At 39.2% G+C, this 20490-nt stretch overlaps 3 protein-coding genes across 14 annotated transcripts; 1 reads left to right on the top strand and 2 right to left on the bottom strand.

Annotated features, from left to right (window-relative positions):
* Positions 1–15: 15 nt before the first annotated feature.
* LOC124191275 (patatin-like phospholipase domain-containing protein 2) lies at positions 16–8844 on the bottom strand. Of its 10 annotated transcripts, XM_046584405.1 has the most exons (18): positions 8716–8844; positions 8042–8354; positions 7894–7985; positions 7495–7610; positions 7272–7391; positions 7053–7212; positions 6954–6985; positions 6806–6886; positions 6573–6734; positions 6315–6490; positions 5602–6238; positions 5395–5540; positions 4934–5204; positions 4569–4866; positions 4255–4337; positions 1257–4181; positions 439–726; positions 16–373 (listed from the first exon to the last, which is right to left on the bottom strand). In XM_046584405.1, the coding sequence occupies exons 2-11, from the start codon at positions 8110–8112 to the stop codon at positions 6145–6147; spliced, it is 1104 nt and encodes a 367-aa protein (XP_046440361.1). In that variant the 5' UTR covers positions 8113–8354; positions 8716–8844; the 3' UTR covers positions 16–373; positions 439–726; positions 1257–4181; positions 4255–4337; positions 4569–4866; positions 4934–5204; positions 5395–5540; positions 5602–6144. The 10 variants fall into 10 exon arrangements, with proteins under 10 accessions (XP_046440361.1, XP_046440360.1, XP_046440359.1 ...); XM_046584404.1 differs by having other exon boundaries at positions 4934–5326; positions 5395–6238; XM_046584403.1 differs by having other exon boundaries at positions 1257–4337; positions 4934–5326.
* On the top strand, positions 1764–4011 carry LOC124191273. The gene is made up of 6 exons (XM_046584399.1): positions 1764–2201; positions 2263–2335; positions 2397–2513; positions 2584–2699; positions 2785–3118; positions 3181–4011. Exons 1-6 carry the CDS (start codon positions 1764–1766, stop codon positions 3591–3593), a joined length of 1491 nt encoding a protein of 496 aa, XP_046440355.1. The 3' UTR covers positions 3594–4011.
* Positions 8845–13738: 4894 nt separating the features above from the next.
* On the bottom strand, positions 13739–20197 carry LOC124191271 (toll-like receptor 4). 3 transcript variants are annotated; one of them, XM_046584397.1, is made up of 7 exons: positions 19845–20059; positions 18360–19556; positions 18199–18281; positions 17471–18070; positions 15660–16717; positions 14670–15320; positions 13739–14593 (listed from the first exon to the last, which is right to left on the bottom strand). In XM_046584397.1, the coding sequence occupies exons 2-7, from the start codon at positions 18806–18808 to the stop codon at positions 14294–14296; spliced, it is 3141 nt and encodes a 1046-aa protein (XP_046440353.1). In that variant the 5' UTR covers positions 18809–19556; positions 19845–20059; the 3' UTR covers positions 13739–14293. The 3 variants fall into 3 exon arrangements, with proteins under 3 accessions (XP_046440353.1, XP_046440352.1, XP_046440351.1); XM_046584396.1 differs by having other exon boundaries at positions 14670–14773; positions 14837–15320; positions 18199–19556; positions 19845–20045; XM_046584395.1 differs by having other exon boundaries at positions 18199–19556; positions 19845–20197.
* Positions 20198–20490: the final 293 nt, after the last annotated feature.

Here is a 20490-nt window from a genome sequence, read left to right as displayed (position 1 = left end):
AAAGAACAAAATAGGTTTGATTTCATATTTTATTGTTAGCGAAGTAATAGTATTGATATTTGTCATATACATGTGAAGAGCGAACAAGTTGAAACGTTATATAAAGGTGGTACAGTTGATCGCGAAACACAAGGGAGAATTACTTCGTGATCAAACAAGTCTTTCTCCAAAAATACATCAGAACTTCTCATTGCTATTTCCCTTTCGACCAGACGAATAACCAACGGCGGACATGCTGTTTACTCAGGGAAAAGGGACAACAGATATGCATTTGTAAATTGTCCAGTCTAATTAATTTTTCAGTCTTGAATTTCAGCAACCTCTTTTCGGCTTCACCAATGGATCAAGTCTGGAACGGTGGCGTACGATTGAACTGAAATGAGAACGGAGATTTAGTTACCAGTCAATAATTAAATAAAATTATTCATCCAGCATTACCTTAACGTGTGTACAGGTGGCAAGAGACGAGACGACACATTGACAAAAGGCAGCCGATAAAACATGTCCGACAGCCACCAGGCAACATCAACTATTTTGCACAACCATTCAACACTGCAAGAACACCAACATTAGGTAAATATCACATTGAAATATGATGTTGAACTGAGTGTCTGCACAAGCTCTATTTCAAGACATCTCAACTGGAAAATGACTGGAAAACCACTGCTCACACCATGTACGCTGCATCAACACCATTGGCAGCTCCAACAACTAAACCAAGAAATCCTATAAATCAAAGTTCAAAGGAAAACAATGAACCAATTACATTTTCAAATACAAAAAAGGGCAAATTTGTTTTATATATAAAAAAAAATACAATTCTATTGAGCAAATCTTTTCACAAAAGCTCTTAATTAGAAACATAAAGTTGTTGTAAAATGTCATCTAAATCAAAAATTCAATGTCTTAACTCAATTTCTAACAAAAAACACATGTGTAGCACACTATTTTTTACATAAGACTCAAATTTAGGCAAAATGCTAACCCACCCGAGTTTTCTAACAAGTTAAGTGCATGTCTGCAAAAGCTCTTGGCATAATTCCACTGGAAATTTCAACAATTTGCAAAACAAAACCCAAGCAAGCTCAGACTTTACTACTCAATGGTTAATAGAATAATAAAACTCAATTACTATTTGAAACAAAGTCACAAAATGTTAACAAAGTCTTGAATTAAAAAGCTAAGCAACATAATTACTAACACAACCACACAAAAAATTACATTTTATAAAATTAGAGAATAAAAGATGGAGTTACCATGTCTAGGATCAGAAATGTCACGTAAGAAAGTACCCAGCCATGAAATTCAAACCTTCTCGGACAGCGTCTCGACAGCAAAAGAAAGACTGTTTCGTCAGTCGTCTCAGCACTTTGGCAGTTTGATGACCCACCCCCCTACATCGCTCTAGAAACCAACACACTAGAGCTGAATAGTTCAATCCCTAAACACACTAAAATATTTAGCCACCTAGTGACAGTCTAGCTCATCTAACTAATTTTAATAAATTAGATTAAATAAATAATATGTGAAAAAATATCATAAAAGTATGTGCTTTATGATTTCAATTTTTGTTGATATTTGTTTGCTTTTGTGTTAAGTTTGATGATTTGCAATGGCAAGTTGGCAACATAACTTTCGTTTTACTCATGTTTAGTTTGTTTGAACGGAGGACACGTTGACGCGTTTTGAATACATATATTTAGCATACAGTGTGCTTTTGTGGAAGGTGTCCAAATCTCGGGATGCAGATAAGAAGTTTCTAGATGGCATTTGAAATGATTAATATCCTTGATCCAGTCCACTGTTACTTTGCTTTCAGTGAAGGGAGAAGTACTTGTCTTACAAGTGGCTGTGGCGTAGCCATTAAAGGAAAGAACATTACCAATCTAAAATATCATTTGAGGGAAAAACATTCAAAGGAATATGTTACCATGTTGTCTAAATGTAATGAAAGAGACAATAAGATTCAAAAGTTTTTCGAATTCAATGACAAAATTGGAAAAAGCAAGTGCAAAATCTGTGGGGTTTTTTTCAAAGGAAATAAATGTGTGGTTTTGAAAATCCATTTTAATAAACACCTTAAAGAGAAGCATGGGTTAAATGCTGTTGAGTCCATCCCACAACTCAGAAATTCTTCAGCACGGGTAGAAAATGCCAATTCACCAGAGCAATCAAATTCGATTCAACCAAAACCTTCTAAAGTAATGGAGCATTAAATTAATTTCACATTATAATTTCATATGTTATGCTTTTTGCTTTTAGACATCAAAGAAGAGACAAAAACTAACTGCAAGTAATGTTACATCGCCGCTGTTAAAAGAACCTTTTAAGGAAGGTATGTCAAATTTTTAGCAGATCCAGTTGAGGTATCTTTCACTGTTCAAATCGATTTTCAGGATGGAAACGCGAGATTGTCTATCGTACGAACTCTAATTCAAAAATACTTTGTGATGTCTACTACCATTCACCAGAAGGAAAAAAACTTCGGTCAGGACCAGAGATATCAAACCATTGTAAGTACATATAAAACTAATTTCATTTACATTTTACATTTTAATCAATCAAACAATTTTATTTTGTTAGTGAATGAAATAAGCAGCAGGCTTACATTAGAACATTTTACGTTCTTTAGAGATCTCATTGGAGTTGGTAGCCAGGAGATTGTGCGTAAGGCTAATCCAAAATCATACAGACTTTCGGTAATTATCAGGAAATGCGCGTCATTTAGTTGATCGTTTGATTACAATTTTGATCTACAATTACAATATTTTTTTTTCTTCTAAGAATGCCAAAACAGCGAAACTCTCTGTTGATACGAAGAAGAAATTTCGAGCTCAAACAAGCAAACTTCGACGAAACGCCAATAAGAAAAAAGCGCTCAAGGCCCAAGAAGAAAAACGGCGGCGTAAATTTAAAAAGGACCAAGCACTTAGGATCCGCCAAGAAAAACTTCAGAAGAATCTCCACAAACTTGGAGTAGACTTGAAAGAAACAACTCTGCCTCTGGACCTACCTCTCACTGCACCAATTTACCTTCCACTCGGTACTACTCTCGTCTTATCAGATATCTCATCGATAAAAATTGAGTATTCTAACACCTGCGCTACAGTGGAACACGGTAAAAATTCTAGAATAGGCCTACCCTTCCGACACTGATGTCACATTTGAAAATTCGAATAGATGCTTCGAGGATTAATTGTCGTCCAGTTAGTCCAACCATCACAGCAGCTGCTGCAGCTGCTGCTGTCTCTGCTCTTCGCATTGGAGAGTCTAACATCGAGGAGCAGCACAATAACTATTCAGCTCCTGCTGTTTATAGTCGCTCAGAATCGGCGTCATGTTCTTTGTCAGTCGCCAGCCAAACTGCTATAGTTCCATCCGTAGAAGAACCAAAGACAGATTTTCAAAATCTCACACGGTCTTTCCACTCTCAATCTCAACCCAAACGCCCAAATAGTTTCCTTGAACATTTGGAATTAATCACAAATGGAAAACCTGTTTGTTTGCAACCGGTCAAAAGAGTTAATGCTGCCCCCTGTCCAGTTACAGAAACAAACCGTTTCTACTCCTCCAACTGTAGTTCAAGTGACTAAGACATCTGCAATACGCATTTTCATAAAACGACAAGATGAACTAATAATATCATCCCCACCTAATTCGCCAACATTGTCGACTTCCTCGGGGCATAATTTTTCTTTAGTAAGCTTTCAGTCTTCCCTTCAACGTGTTATTGCTGTGTACTTATATTTAAATGTTGTTTCATTCTTGCACGCGATTTCATTTACTTGAGATTTAGACTAACCTTGAGATAAAACAAACAGGAAAAGGATTTTTACGGCAAAATTGAAGCTTTTGAAGATTAATAACAGCACAAGTAAAAAGTAATTATTATATGTTTTGGGATGTTCTGAACAGTTGTTTTAGTTACCATTTGCTTCGCTGATGGAACTAAGAAATCAATTGAATAATACATTTGTGTGATAAATAAAATAAACTTTGGTCTTGTTTTAATCCCATCTGTCGATAACGCCTTAATTTTTTAGCAAAATAAGAAATAACATACCTACTCTAAGGGTTAAAACAACAAAAATCCATACCTAAAAGTTGAACTGGAATACGTAGGGGCAACGCAACGGTATATTCCAAGCATGGATTGGATGAGACCGGACAACAAATATTTTCTGTTGATATAAAACGAGGTTAATCATCACCCACTTTATGCTAATCGACAATTACAGAAAGGGATGCAGTAACCTTTGTTTTATGAATTTCATAGGCCAAACTTTTAGTATAGTATGTCCGATGATGTCCGATGACTGGCAAATTACTAGTAGCATCTAAAAGGAAGTTTTGTTTATTCTCGATTAACAAAATAATATTGCAGCACATCAAAATCAATGAAAAATGAATCGTGCTTAAACAACGAAATTACGGAAACCATTATAAGGTCCCAAACACATCTTGATTATTTATGCTAAGAACAAAGATCAAAGTTTCAATTAAAGTGAACTTGGGAAGTTAAAAAACAAACGATAAGCAGACTTAGTATTGAGAAGCACATGACTTACTATCAGATCAAAGAGATGTAAAATGTTGTTGTGTTTCGCCGCCAAGCTATATAGAGCCTCTTTTGATTTTTTTCGAAGAACTTCCCAACTCACTTTCACGGTCGTCCTGACAGTGTTTCGGAAATGTCTCTGAGTTGATGAGTTCCCTTAATTTTGTTGCCGTTTCAGAAAGAAAAGAGCTGGCTAAAGGCTGTTGTTCCAGTCTTAGTCTTGAGGAGTACACATCCAATTCTGCTAATTGTTGTTTTAGTTTTGTGGACCAGTTGACTGGAGAGGACATGGCTGGTGACTTAACTGACTGTTCAAAATAGAAAATGTGGAATGAAAATTCAGCACAAAATATCAACCCACAAAATATGACTTACAGTCAGAATGCAAGGAGCCATACAGATTTTGTTATGCCAATTACTGAGGGATTCAATACACCATAAGTTATCCGGAGTTATGTTTTTAGGGACTGGGCCCAAGCCACTGCCTACTCGCACTAAATCTCTCTTTCCATTTGGAAACACCACCATCATGTTATTTGTGTCACTTCTGAGAAGAAATTCACTTTTTTCAGGATTTCTAAGGCTTTGCTGCTTTGTTATTCCTCGAAGAACCAAAACATCACCACATTCTATTATGGGTGCAGAGCTATTGAAGGGAGTAAAAAATTGAATACAGAATTCTTCACGCTGAACAGAACCTTCATAACATGAAGGATCAACTAAAATGCAGATTCCATGAAGGGTATTTCTACGGGTTATTTTCGGCTCCTAGACTCCTCACATGTAGCCAATGTTAACTATAATAATCCTAATTTTAAACTATAATTATTACTTACTTGAACAACACAGCTAACAACAGCATACATATTACTGACAGGTTTTTTAATTCCTTCAACAAGAGTAACAAATTTACAATTATCCAAATTGGCCATCCTTAGTCGTATTCAAATGATTCTGCGAGCCAGAATGAGAACAGTTAACGCTAGAAGAAGAAAAAATAAAAATGTGGAATAATGAAAAGATTCACTGTCATTAACGACTACCTCTTCTTTGTCACCACAGTTCAAGACTAAATATTCAACATGGCCGCATGCGATGCGCCCTCACTGGCTCACTTACATTTTTTACTTTTCAAGGTTCTTAATCATCGATTACTTAAATTCCAAGAATTTCACATCTTAATAAGAATAGGCTAATTACATTTAAAAAAAAAAGAAATACTTACAAAACGTTATTTTAAACATTTTTAGCATGGATCATAATCATACGCAAACTGAAAACGGTTCTTTTTTTACGCATTTACAGAAGCATGGCTGATAAATGTTTTTAAATTTAACAATCAATAATATTTTTTAGAGCATATACATTAAAAATTCTTATAAAACGGCGTAAACTACCACAATCGAAGTTAGCTGAGAGTCTGAGATAAAGGACGGCACACAGAACCCAAAAAACTGCATCAAGTGTTAATGAGAGCAAATTTGTTAGTATTCTATAAGCGACAACGAAGCTATATTAGTTTTAAACCCAATCAAACGAAAAATGAAATAGCTGGCTGATTAAAGGAAGGCAGAATGCTGCAACTATTAAGAGGTTCTTTTCATAAACGCCGAGATGAAATCTACTAATTCTTTCAAGTTTGTCCCTACTGTTGAGATTGTCGAAGCATTTTCAGCAAACCTAGAGCATGAATAAACGATTTCTTAAAATTGCACATCATATATTGTATTGGATTCAGTTTAGAGTTAGATCTCACCTGATTAAAATACCGAAGGCAACATCGATTGGTATGATGTAGGGGACGCTTAAAAATGTCAATAGCCGCATTTTCGGGTGTTGTAAAATCCTGTTCATCAGTCCTTGGTTGGCTTGTGTAACGGCGCTCACCAGGGTCATAGTGACCACTTCTGATAAACCACCAACTTTCAGCATCTATAATTTAAGAGAGTTGGAATCAGTGATAACACATTTAAAAGATTAATCATAAGAAAGAAACTAAGAAGAAAAAACTCACGTTCTTCAAGATATCACACTCCAGACAATTGATAATATTAGTAAGATCATTGCCCACGACGGGGTACATTGAAAAAACACACTGGTTACACGCGACCAGATTGTTTCGCTGAAGAAACAACCGGGCATCGTCGAAACCCTGCTGGCAAGTCTTTAATAGAGTCTGCGTTCAATCAAAGGTTAAATATTAATTGGCAACGCATATTCAATTAATAACAATTTCTATGTTAACACCTCCGGGTCGGGGGGAAACATGCACAGAGCAAGTCGTTGCGCGTTGGTCCAGGACAATTCAACTTTTAAATTGGCGATTTTCTATAACAGAATAAAATAGAATAAGACATAAGGTCAGGCACATAAACATAACGTTTGCAACGCTCACGTAAATTGATGTTGGGTTGGTTTTATCTTGGGCTAGATGGTAAAACACAAAAATTAATTGATTAAATTATTTTCAAACAAATTAATTTAAAAAAATTACGGCATATGTGTGAGTCGCCGCTAAAGAAAGATACGGTTATCGTGTGTTCATCAAGGACAACAAGATTGTTGCTTAAACCGCCATCCATGTAGTGAACCTCGCGGAACTTCGGAGGAATCAAACCAAAGAAAAACGGGAGATAGCAACTGCATGTTAGAGCCTAGAATAAAAATTTGGGGTAATTTAATGATTAATAAAATGGTTTTGTTTAAAACAAACCTGGATTAGTTCGTCTCTGCTGTCAAAGTTCTTTAGAATGATATTTCCTCCGTCATATACCCGTGTCACAGAGATGTGAATCTTTCCATTCACTCTCACATGGGCGTCGCTAGGAAGATACTGTTAAAAATCACACGAAGTTAGCAAAGTTTCCTATGCCATACACAATGTCCGACAACGCGATAGCGCAAATTATCTGAAGGTACTCATTTTGAAATTTTACCTCTTCAAGTCCCTGTCTTATAAGATCGTTCATGTATGGGGCGAAAGGTCGAAAAGGTCCAAACAATCGGCTGCGAGCTAACTCAGCGATTTTGAGAATATGATCCGTGATTTTTTCTTCGTCGTAATAAGAAAAAGAAAAAAATAAGTATATTCTCTATAGTTTGTGAAGTATAAAAATTCGAATATCCATAGTTTGACGAAGTGGGCTAACATATTATACTGTGGTTTCTTATTATTCCTAATAAAGAATTAGTCGCGAGTGCTAAATTGAACTGCGAACGTTAAAAATTTCCGTTATTAAGTTCCAGGTGGTAGTTAGTCATTTTGATAGCACACATGACAAGCTTATTTGGTCGCAATATAATGGAGAATTTTAAGTTGAAATTTGCTGTTTTACCTATTGATATGTTGCACAAAAGAGCCACAGCAGGGATGACGCCCGACGAAGCCCCTGCCACTTTTTTCAGATGCAAATCTGCCGGTCCATGTCTACACATATAAACTACAAATAACTAATAAGAACATGAAATAACTTAGCAGCTTACTTTCTTAAGCACTCCACCACGCCAAGATGATACATAACCATGAACCCGCAACCGTTGAACGAAATATTCATTTTTTGATCTTGAGTAACTGTCCAGAAGACGATCGAAGAGGGAATATATATCCCACGCTGCGACTATGATGACACAGCAGGATTTTTTACGCGCAGACAAAGTCGTTGTTGTTTCGTCTTCTGAGAAATCTTATCATGCTGATATCACTTCCCTTTTGCTATCAGTTTTTCTGGTCATATATCCTGTTACATAAGTCCTCTGGGGTTACCAATATTCATGAACCAATGTATTTATGTTTAACCTAAAAATAGAATGGGCACATCAATAACAACAATTATCTAACTAATATATTAAGTCATGTGAGTCATTCTGAAGACATCACTAGAAACAGTATGTAAGATCGATGTAAGGATTTTTACCTCTATTACCTCAATAACAGCAACCATGTTACTTGAGTCTTCAATTCATCAAAGTGAATGGTTACATAATTAATCAAACTAAATCAATCTATCTAGTTAAATGGGTTCATAGTATTAATGTATCTTCTAAACAAACACAACATTGTAAAGTTCCATATAAGTTCCCCTCCCTTCCATCATTGAACTTGTCTTCCAAATAAGTATAAATATAAGAATACCTTAATGAAAAGACATGACACATACATGAAAACAAGTGCTACAGAAAAAAACATGTGCTCCAATTTTTTTTAAATGTGAAAGCAGAAATTATTAGACTAAAGGAAAAAGGAGATAAGGATTAAGAAAACATCCGATAGTAGTGTCACCTTACGGCTACGATGAAATTCATATTTACGACATCTAGGTGTGCTTTTTGTCCTTCCAGTTTGAAAACATTTTTTTTTTTTTAAATAGTGGAACACATAAATAACATACTGTAGATAACAGTTGAAGAAAACAATTATTAGTAACGCGAAATCGAAAATGTGAAAACACAACAGTGTAGTAACATCAATCCAAGAAGTTCCGTCGAGACCCAAATTATCAAGAATTGTTGCATTGCATAATATGCAACGTGCATTTCAGTAAATGAAAAAAAAAAACACAACGACTGAATTTCAGCATAAAGTCACTAACGCACATAGTTCAAGGTTATCACACAACACCAGTTCTAACCAGAGGAGATTTAACAACTGATAAACTGAGAGTCAAGACTTCTGTTGGGAATTTATTGCATCCCAACAGTGATCGACATTATTGCTATTGTTAATTCTGTGTAATTTGTAGGGACCTCAACAGAGGGCCCCAATTTTACCCTCTCTTCCCATTCAATCTATTGTTCCCTACCCTACTCAACCCTAAACCAACTATTGAAATACCAAAATGCTGTATTATACGGCAGTGTGAAATATAAGGACGAACTAGCAACAACAAAGGTGTCATCTCTTATCTCAATCTTGGAAGTTGAACGGTCGACACCGCCAACAAGAGTTCCATTTCCAACATGGTCCTTCGAACTGGAGTTTTCTCCAACCAGTGTTAAGTTAGTTTCGCTCTATCACACTCAAATCTTTCTCTCGTTATCTCCTTTTGCTTAATCATTGCCGCCATTTATCAAAGAAAATTGTGTTTAATTATGGCAGGTCAGTCATTTATTAGAATCTTTTTCTCTCTCTCTGAGTTTAACTTGTTCTCAGGGGTCTAGTAAGCAAATAGATCCCTCTAAACAGTAAATTATTTTTCTTCTCTCTCTTGAATTAAAGCTAAAATATTTCCTCAAAGTTTCTTAAAATTAAAATAGGATTCCTAAATCATTTTTGAAGGGGGATTTCTTTTTTTGTCACGTAAATTATCATCGCCTAAGTTGATTATTCTCTCTTCCCTTTCAACAAATTTTTTTTTTTGGGGGGATATTGCTTTCCAATATCTAAGATTGGGCAAACTTGGGAACTTCCCTACCTCTTTAACGTGTTCACCTCGTGTGAGCCTTAGGTTAAATTCCCTCTCTATCTCTTGATACGCCTCCCGGCATTGTAAAAACGAATCTCAGCTGATTGGGTTCACTGCCCGTTCTTTAAAAATGGGATAACGCGGGAATCTCTTTCCTTTCAAGAATTTTTTTTTGGGGGGGCTTGCTTCCCTACCTCTTAGATTGGGAAAACGCGGGAACTTCTCTAACCCTTCAATGAGTTCGCCTCGTGTGAGCCCCAGGGTGAAAAGACTTAAATAAATTATCGCTCTCTTTGCTATGGCCTTAGACCATTTCCCGAAAACAAATCTCTCTCATTTTTTGAATTAATTTGCATTGTTTGTTATTCAATCATTTGGGTAAATCTCTCTCTGTCTCAGAAGGCACAACGATCTCTCTAAATACGACAGAAAAATATTCTCTTTTTTGGGGGGCTAGGCCGGTTTCCCCTTTAAACTGGAAAAAACGCGGGAAAATTCTCTACCCTTTCAACGCGTTCGCCTCGTGTGCGCCTTAGGGTGATTAAAACTTGAATTTTTTTTCTCTCTCTCTATTTACAAAGGCCTTCCGCCATTTCGAAACAAATCTCGCGCTCTTACGCTCTTGCATTTTTTGTTTGCTTAAAGGGAAATCTTTCTCTTTTTCTGAGAAGGCACAAAGCGCCCTCTGAGCACAAAATTGGGAATTAGAAACCGCCGTCTTGCGGCAAAAACTCTTTAAATTCTCTTTCCTAAAAATTGTTATTATGCCGTTTGTGGGATTGTAAGGAGCTAGAAAATTACCCTAGCTCCAAAATCATTCAGTTTTTGCAGATATCTTCACATAAAGGAATTCAAAGAAAGTGGAAAAGACAGCAGAATTTAATTCGGCACCACGAATCTCCGAAGACCGAGCAGAACAACAAACAAAAAGGCTAATCAACTTAATCAAAACATTAATTTAAACTAATTATCTTCTTTTCGTACTCTCAGCAGCTCCTTAGGAGCCACCTCCAACTCACAATGGCTCCAAATTACGCAAGAACTTTAATTAAAAAGCATATCACCCGTATCATTAACCTCGTCGAAACGTACAAATCAACAGAAATGACGTTGGAAGCGTTTATCGAAGTCGAAAAATTAGAAAAAAAGCTAGATGGATTCTACAAAACTTATGAGATATTCTCAAAAAGGGTCCAGGCTGAAATGTACAAAGAAGGCGAAGACCAAGAAGAGATCAATGCAGACATCGACACCATGTACCAAACAATGGACGATGTTATTGTCGCCAAAATTCACATCTTAAAGAAAAAACGAAGAGAATGGTTAGACAAACTCGAAAAGGAAGCAGATGACGAAGAATGGGAGAAGGACAGAGAAAGAATGCTCCAAATTCTCCAACATCAGGCAGCAACCCAGGCAGCAAACCAGGCAGCAACCCAAGCACAACTCAATCGGGACATAATCAGTCAGGTGATCGCAGCCATCTCAACAGCCTTTTCAGTGCCCGTCGCTCCAGGAGATGTCAACTTATCACCAACAGCTTCTCAGGAGCCAGCTTCTCAAACAAATCCAGTAATAGAGTCAATTCTCAAAACCCTCTCAACATCTCAATTTGCAGCAGTATTAGTGCCAAACCCAACTCCACTAGAAGTGTCGTCGCTTACGACAACAAGCTGTAGTTTTCAAAACACCCCTTCATACCAGTCAAAAGAAAATATCCAGACGGAAGAAAAAGAGACTGGAACGGCCAGTCTCCCTCACCCACCGAAAAAAGGAGACTCACTCTCGGATTCTCCGGATGGGCCAGACGGATATCCCGACAAAAAAAGGTTTGAAAGGAACGAAATAAAAGAAAATAATTCCTTTGTTTCAAAGTTAGAAAACTCAGCAAATCTGGAAGGAGCAGAAAAAATCCCATCATCGAACGCGAAAAGTTGCTACAGCGACCAAAACGTCAAATCAGCCCAGTCAAAAGAAGTCCCGATGGAAAAGGAGCCTGGAACAGCCAGTCTCCAACAACGACCAAAAAAAGGGCTATCAATCTCAGATATTCCGGTCAAATCCAGTGGAAACAAAGACGAAAAAAGGTTTGAAGACGAGCTGAAAGCAACTAACCTCAAATTTGCAAACTTAGATGGTGTAGATGCAGTGGAGTCCAAAAATCTCTTGAGCTCCTCTAGCAACGAAAAAACTGCTTGCACACTCATTATTCAAGAAGCTCCAGCTACTCCGGCAGAAGCTCCTCGTCCTCTCATTATTCTAGAAGCTCCAGCTACTCCGGCAGAAGCTCCTGGTACTCTCAATCTTCAAAAAGCTCCAGCCAATCCGGCAGAAGCTCCTCACTCTCTTAGTCATCAAGAAACTCCTACTTATCAAGCAGAAGTTCCTGACACATTCAATTGTCTAAAAACTAAAGATTCAATTATTAGGATTCCGCCAGCCGGCTCCAAAGAAAAGGATATTCCTACCTTTCTTTTTTTCCCCTCGGGAAGGCCAGCTGCATCGCTGGAAACACTTAACTCTTTTCCGAGTCAACTTAAACAAACCAACTTCTCTTCTTCTGGAAATTTATCATCGTCGCCAGAAATCCAGGAAGCTTCGAAAGAAAATCCTCAAGAAGCCGCTGCATTTGTCAATTCAACAAACGTAGAAAGCAACCAAGAAATCATTCCGAAGTTCAGATCGCCGTGCAGTCAAGCAGCAATTCTTCCGGAATTGGCCAATCAACAAAACTCAATGAAACGGAAGCGCTTGGAGCCAGTAAAACCAGCTCCTAAACGCATCTCAAGGTTACCAAGTATAGAAGAACATCTCATCAACCAGTTGCTGTTCTCTTATTCGTTAACCCAGGTACCAAACAAAATCGTTTCACATCTACTAAAAAATATTCTTGTGTTAAAGGACATTGAAGAAGATTCCAACACACACCAATCGGTATGGGATCCTGGTGGCAAACTTCCAAAGAGTCAGCCAACTCTCAATCGGAATCAAATGGAATGGACAATTAACTGAATCCGTAGCCAGTCAACGAAACAGCTCCTCTTAATCCAGGCCATCCATCTTCAACCGCATTTTCAGATCTCCAATCCAACGGATATCAAGTCGATCAGGATGTCGAGCCAATTGAACGGGCTCTACTGGGGAGTGTGTTGGGAATTTATTGCATCCCAACAGTGATCGACATTATTGCTATTGTTAATTCTGTGTAATTTGTAGGGACCTCAACAGAGGGCCCCAATTTTACCCTCTCTTCCCATTCAATCTATTGTTCCCTACCCTACTCAACCCTAAACCAACTATTGAAATACCAAAATGCTGTATTATACGGCAGTGTGAAATATAAGGACGAACTAGCAACAACAAAGGTGTCATCTCTTATCTCAATCTTGGAAGTTGAACGGTCGACACCGCCAACAAGAGTTCCATTTCCAACAACTTCATACGTACCGTAAATAAAAATGTTTCGCTAGTCTGCTCCGCATTTTTATCTAGGATTATTTGCACAAAGAGGTGTACTGGGACGTACGAAGTTTACTTAACGTTGGCCTCTTCTTTTTCTCAACGATTGAATCAATAATAAGCGTTTAGTACATTCCTTGATAAATAACAACCTGGATCAAAATAACATTATCAAACATCTTATCCACACTGCCACGATAGAAAGAGGTTGGCAAAGATTATTAACTACGTCAAAGTGACGCAATGCAAGGGAAAGTCTAGATCAAATGTGAAACGAAACATCTAGAACAAATAGTCTAAAATGAAAATTGTTCAAAACTTGAATGAAATAAGTATTATATATTCGCATTTAAACGTTGGTAGCGTTATGCACAAAATGTATACACTTATCTGAGCATTATAACGACATTCAAAAATCAGGTACTACAGTAAAAGATGTGATGTACGCGTTTACACGGTCGGGAATTTAAATACTATAGCTCGTCTAATCTCTCTGTGAAGCACATCTTATTTTTCCACTGATGTATGAAGTACTAACGAAGTGAAATAGTAGTAGTGAATCCCATAGTATTCAAATCAACGTGTTGTTATCACGAACTTATAAATGCTAAATCATTAAAAGAATCGTAACATATATATTTTGATCTAATGTCATGGTCGCATACCAAAAGGCAAAAGATACACCTTATAAATTGGTTCTTGACAACGTTTTTAGCGACGAGAATTCGATGAAAATTCGACGAGTAGAATAGCGATGAAAAACGGTATAAATACGTAAATTCTACCTGTTCTTCATCTTAGTATCGTAAATGTATCATGTCCTTCGTACCAGGACGGACATAACGAGGGGGAAGCAAAATAATCCTTTCCACATTCAGGTGCTCGCAGAGAGCGTGACTATGGGGTTTGAATCACGGTTACGTGCCGTCAACACTTGACGGAGCCGCAGCCAAAATATTTTCTGTCCTTCCTGGTCACTCCGCCAGGCCAGATAAGTCCTCGTACTCATCAAATATCTCAGTCCGGCATTCTGCTGTTGCTTAGGCACATCCTCCAGAAGGATAAGGACCAAGGCGTCACGTCGCTCTGACTCGAGCAAACGGTGCTGCGATAAATGCAGCTCGAACTGACACCATTTGCTTTCGACGTAACCACGAGACAGAACAATAATCACCTACAAAAACACAAAGACAACAAACCATTACAAATTTGATTCGCCTAAGCGATGCAGTGTTAGTTGCAAGGCATACCTTGCGACTTTTGGCAATGTTCTCGATAATATTCTCCGTAATTCGCTGACCAACCGTGAAATCTCGATCGTGGATGCACAGGCGAAACGGCTTGACTGCACAATCTATAAATGAGAAGATCAGTACACAAGCCATATGAAATATCTTTGAAATTGTGACGAAAATACCTCCTGAATCTGAGGGATCCGACGACTCCAACTGTGGCACTAAATGAGTATATACCCAGGAGCGATCCTGTTCGTTGAACGAGATGAAAGCGTCAAACTCGAACTCTTTGTCGTCGTCGTCCGTTTTCGCCCCCAAGCCATCATTGGGCATGATGAGTTGGTTTCTGGCATAAAACCATTTCCTCTGGCCTTTGTTACGTCTAAAATAACAACTTGCGACAGCTGCCACGAAAATTAGAACAACTATCATGGCACCCACGACCGACGACACAATAGCAACCGTGTCCGTATTGTCTTCAGGATCGGGCCCGACTGTAGATGGGATGATTTCACTCTTGCATTGAAATTCTTCCTCTGACATGAGTGGGATCTCTTTGATGACAAATGGTTCGGTAGATGTGTCGGTGCAGGTGTAAGCACCTTCTATGTTCCAATTTAAAACGGTTGTGTTGGTAGAATTAGCCAGTCGTAGCAAATCAAGAGTCTGAAACGTCAAACAAAGAACTCGAGTAAAACCAACTATAAAAGAAAGAAAGACTCATTCGTCAACATCGCGGGACATTTCAACTCGACACAGCCAGCTCGTTATTAGTGACAAGTAACTTGTGAAACGGTCTGACAAGAACTGATGCTCATTCTCAGCGTGCAATTTTAGTAATAATCATAACGAGCTGCCTATCAAGTTCTACGATTAGGTTTAAGAGATGCAAAATAGTGAACTACTGTAGTCGGAAAAATAATGAGTCGCCAGCAGTAAGGAGAAATAATTGAGGAGTTTTTTTTTTTTTTTTTGTTTTTATAACATGTGACATATTACTATTACCTGACAGTTGCAGATGAGAGCGTTATCGCTCAAATCGATGGCTGCTACCCGGGAGAATTCCTCGTAAGTTTGGTTAGGTAGAAACTGAATTTTGTTGTTGGAGAGGGCGATGGCAGCATCGTGGGGCATGTAGGCCGTTGTACCAAATTCCCAGGTGTGGAGTTGATTTCCGTTCAAATGCAAAGCATACAGTCGGCTAAGATTAGCCACCAAATTGGGGGTGAACTGGCTAATGCTGTTTTTACTCAGGAAGAGCATGGACAGATTTTTCATCCCGCGAAATGGCTGGTAATTGTAATCAATTTCTGCTGGGAAATCCAACGAGCAATGGTCCAAGAAAAGCATGAGGGCGTTCGTGAGGCCGACAGAGAATTGTTGCGGTAGCGTGCTGATGGAGTTCTCGCCGAGATCGAGTACCACAAGTTTCGTCAGAGAAGAGAAGAAACGGGAAGGGATTTCGAAGAGTCCTGAATTACGCATTTGCAAGTACCAGAGATTGTTGAGCCCCTGAAAGGCATCAGCCGAGAGGTTCTTCGAGTTGATACTCATTGAATTCATATCCAACCACTGCAGATTCGTCATTCCGGCAAAGTTGTCTTTGGACATGGTAAACAATCCGCTCATTTGTGGATTTTGCCGGACGCTCAATAGCTGAAGCGATTGCGGAAAAGTGTAAGGGGCCACCTGTGTCAGTTGATTCTTGCCCATGTAGAGATAGATCAGTTTAGGCATATTCTGGAAAGCTGTTTCGTTGACGACGGAGATGCTGCACGATTCGAGAATGAGGGTTGTCAAGTTGTCAAACTCAATGGAAGGCCACACATTTTCCGAGAGGAGGAAGTAATAATTGATTGACAAATTAATCTGCACCAGTGAACGTGATATGTTCTGCAGCATCGCCAACGGTACTTTCTGGACGAAACGGTTGTTGCCAAGACCCAGTTTAAAGATGGAAGGAGGTAAACTCGGGGCTTTCATCTCGTGCGAGAAGATGGACGCCAATTTGGGATTGTTGTAAAAGTCGACGTGCTTCAAAGAGGACAATGGCTCGAATGCATCTTGTTTGTTCAAGAGACAAAATGAAAATAAAGAGCAAATAGAGTTAGGTTATGAAATGACGCATCGCTGTTGAAAACAATACTACTATGTCACATAGTTCAAAGCTAATTTACCAGCCGACTGTCATCGTCAATCTAAAATATAATTAAAAGCTGGGATAACAAAGAGATTCGCCCACGAAAGTCAACTTCGAGAAGATTGCCATGAACTCAATAAAACTCGTGTTCAGGAATAGTTCATTATAAACGGAGACATAGTCGTCTTATGTAATCGAATGAATAAACAGTACTACGAGCCTAATATCTATCTTATTGCAGCCTACACCGGAGAACAACGGGGTCACTGTCAATTTATGCAATTATCTCCCATCGATTGTTCACGTGTCAGTCGGTTCTCCAACCAATCACGTCTCTCCCACCTCATTCGATGGGCGATTTCTAATACTAATATGTACACTAGACCCGGGATGGTGTTATCAGAAGTTCGCAACGAGTTTGCCTACGCTTAAAGTGTCCAAGAGACTATCTCGTCATGTTACTTTATCTAAGTCAGAAAAAGAGTGAAATTGTTGCCATGTCATTGGAGACGACTTGACGGTCAAGGCGCCCGCTACTATCTGAACAAGGAGAACAGGAGATGTGTCAATTTCACATCAAGCGATCAATGCTGTAACGACGCACTTGCTGTCGCCTTTTCCGTTACTCATACAAGGGGCAGTTGAATTATTCTAAAATTAAATCATAGGGTATTACCTTGATGGATGAAAGCGAGTCCGCACGATTTAAGACTGAGCTCCACGATGGGCGACTCACGCAGCTGCCAAAAGGCGTACTGATTGAGAGATCCGAGAGGATTCTCCGATAAATCAAGGAAATGAAGATCAGGCAGGACACACGTGTCCTCGTCGCCTGGCGTAGTCTTGAACATTTCCGTCAAGTTGATCAGATTAGCTTTTAGCGAGAGCATTTCCAGCCCGTCCAACCCGTCAAACACTTGCCAATTCAGCGTGCTGATCGAACTGTGTTCGATGTAAAGGGAGTGGAGGCTGGTGACGCCGTCGAAAGCGCCAAGTTCGACGGTGACCAGCTGAGCATTACTGTCAAATTTTATAGTGACGACGTCCAGCTGTCGAAAGTCTCCACTTGCCAGAGTCTCGACGTTCGTATTATTCATCTCGAAAATGGAGAGCGCAACTTGTCGTGGCAAGTCGGATGGAATTTTGGTCATGGTACTGTCGTTGCACATGAGATAGCCTGGCGGATCATCTTCTAGGACGACTGGCACGATGTAACAGCCGGACGGTAGATCGATGTCGGAAGCGTCAAATTCCGTCGGATACGAGTTAGACGGATCTAATTTTGTCAAAGTGTAACTTATTAGAACAATATACTGTAGATATACATAAAACATCTCGTTATTAGTCCGCAACGACAAACATCGACTTTAATAAATAGCAAAGTACAGAAAGAGTTTACATTACCGTAGGTTTCGAATTGGAAGATATCTGAGCCGTCCGAATGCGTGGCCGTAGGTACTAGCAATTCGGCGAAACTGACATCTTCTCTGTTAGTAGACGGGGAGAATTCATAGAGATTACGGCCAGCTGTCTGGGATCCCTTCTTTGACAATAGAGGAGCTAACTTAAACAGTCGACGAAACGAACTTTCTTCTTCATCATCTTCTTGTTCGTTTGACCCTTCAAACTCGGCGTCGTCCGTCTGGGAGGAGGAGATTTCGGGTAGGAAAACAATACCGTAAGGGCTGTTGTTAGTGCCATGTGATAAAGCCTCCGGACTTGAAGCGGCGATATCCGATGAAGTCAAGTAAGGCAAAGCCGATGGAACTCGCATTAATCCGTCTGGTCCTACCCACGCCGGAATCCTCCCCGCTTCTATATCATGAAATTCGTTCCTTTTGTAGCGTAATTGGATGGACGGCGAAGAGCAGTCTAGGCTATTCTTGTCCTTCTGAGCCCTCCTTCCGGTCCCGGTTGCACTTTTCCATTGGCAAGTCGGAGAGAGAGTCGCCGAAGAGAACACGACTAGGCATCCAGCGACGGCTGTGATGAAGAAAAACGTCACCAAATTCATGATGCGGATAATTCTAATGCGCGCACTTTTTGTTCATCCACCATGAGATAAAAAAAAGATGTCCGGTCTAGCAAGTTGTCCAGCACAGCAGGGGAAACATGATGGGCTGCTGATACTTGGATTCCTGTGACTTCAGTGAACTCCTTGCTCTTATCAGTGAAACCAACCGAATAAGTCGCACTTTTCAGACGCTCAATTTTTCAGCTCAGCCTTCAAGATTGAGAGTCTAAATCCCTTTTTATTAAGAGACAGACAAAAACAAATCCCTTGTTTTCAAGGCAATAAAAAAAGGGGCGGGGAAAACGAGAATGAACTGGAATGATCGGGAAAAACCGGAGACGTTCGCCACTTTCAAACTGTTGTGCGAGGAAGGAAGTAAAGAAACTGATCCTAAACAAAATTAAAGGTCTCGAGTGCGAAAGTAAATCAATTTGAAATGATGAGAAAACTCTGATGTTGTTCTCAACGTTATTGATGCACGAAGCGCTGGAGCGAACAGACGAGAGAACACGCACAATGCGCCTGGTGAAATCCTACAGCTGGTGTCCATATGTGCTATCAAGGTCTAGACACACTGAGTTATGTGCATTTTGTTTTTTTTTGGCTTCTTCCTCTCACCACCCACTAAAACAAACTCACTCACCCATGGAAACCGTCAAAGTCTACGATTATTCCTTCTTGTCGCCCATTCGTGATTCGTGATTGATAAGAGGAGGTGCAGGCAGGATATTGAAACAAGTCGAGTCTCCTGATAATGACCGATGGAAAAAAATAAAAACAGCAAAAATCACTTGGTTGGAAGAAACAACAAGAAACAGATAAACGTAACAGATTCATGCAAAACGATAAGAAAACTTTCGTGACTAGAACAAGCGAAAAAGATGCGAAATGTTTTGACAAAACAGTTTTGCAGCTGTTGACAAGCACAACTGTCTAGTCGTCAAGCAGCAAAGGTTACATAAATTTCAGATCAAAGTACTTTTGAAGGGAACATAATACATATGGAATATGTAAACTGAGCAAACAACTTACTTACGTGGTACTCTGATAAGCTGAAAACGGAAAGTTGTAAACACCGGAATAGTCCTGCATCGCATGTATACTTGAAAACGTTCGCAGGCATATCAGGAAAGGGTATGGGGTACAAATAAAGTTTCCTCATAAGCCGTGCTTTGAATAACTAGAACACAAGCCTAGTTTCAGGTTAAATAAACAAATCAACCGCGCAATAAAAAATAAGAAATAGTTTTCTCTCTTTTTTTTTGTCCACTTTTCTCACGAGTCAATAGCAATAGATAAATCGTCATATCAATGCTGTGCAACTCCTGATTGCCTCACAATTCTGTCAGTCAGCTCAATCTTGTCGAATCATTCCGAAGGTATTCGTCTTTGGACTCTAGATATTTGACTTCAAGCCAACATCAAGTACCGTACCAACACTGCGCCGTTCAGTAAATTCAATCAGCGGAATAACTGTGATGGATCAGACACTAAGCCTTACCTCGATTAAATCCGTTGGCAATTGGTGGATATATTTCGACAGTTTAAGGTGAAGGGAGGAACTTCTGGCAATTATCCGATAATAGTCATATCATAATACACAGTCGTCGCCATTCCCATTCCAAACGGCATGTTACACCCGATAATGCACAGCTGTTACTGATGTCGCAGAAGTGCAAAAG

The sequence above is a fragment of the Daphnia pulex genome, chromosome 3 (assembly GCF_021134715.1).
Source record: "Daphnia pulex isolate KAP4 chromosome 3, ASM2113471v1".
NCBI lineage: Eukaryota > Metazoa > Arthropoda > Branchiopoda > Diplostraca > Daphniidae > Daphnia > Daphnia pulex.
This window is presented reverse-complemented; position numbering and strand designations above follow the sequence as displayed.

Bases quoted from the DNA above. Each gene is read 5' to 3' on its own strand.
- LOC124191273 (XM_046584399.1), top strand. From the start codon at position 1,764: ATGGCATTTGAAATGATTAATATCCTTGATCCAGTCCACTGTTACTTT. The intron at 2,514-2,583 runs GTAAGTACATAT...TTATTTTGTTAG, and splicing joins ACCAGAGATATCAAACCATT to TGAATGAAATAAGCAGCAGG. The intron at 2,700-2,784 runs GTAATTATCAGG...TTTTCTTCTAAG, and splicing joins CAAAATCATACAGACTTTCG to AATGCCAAAACAGCGAAACT.
- LOC124191275 (XM_046584407.1), bottom strand. From the start codon at position 8,112: ATGAATATTTCGTTCAACGGTTGCGGGTTCATGGTTATGTATCATCTT. The intron at 7,392-7,494 runs GTAAAATTTCAA...GATTTTTAACAG, and splicing joins TAAGACAGGGACTTGAAGAG to TATCTTCCTAGCGACGCCCA. The intron at 6,239-6,314 runs GTGAGATCTAAC...TTCATGCTCTAG, and splicing joins GCCTTCGGTATTTTAATCAG to GTTTGCTGAAAATGCTTCGA.
- LOC124191271 (XM_046584395.1), bottom strand. From the start codon at position 18,808: ATGAATTTGGTGACGTTTTTCTTCATCACAGCCGTCGCTGGATGCCTA. The intron at 18,071-18,198 runs GTAATGTAAACT...TGACAAAATTAG, and splicing joins CTTCCAATTCGAAACCTACG to ATCCGTCTAACTCGTATCCG. The intron at 15,321-15,659 runs GTAATAGTAATA...TTGACGTTTCAG, and splicing joins CTCTCATCTGCAACTGTCAG to ACTCTTGATTTGCTACGACT.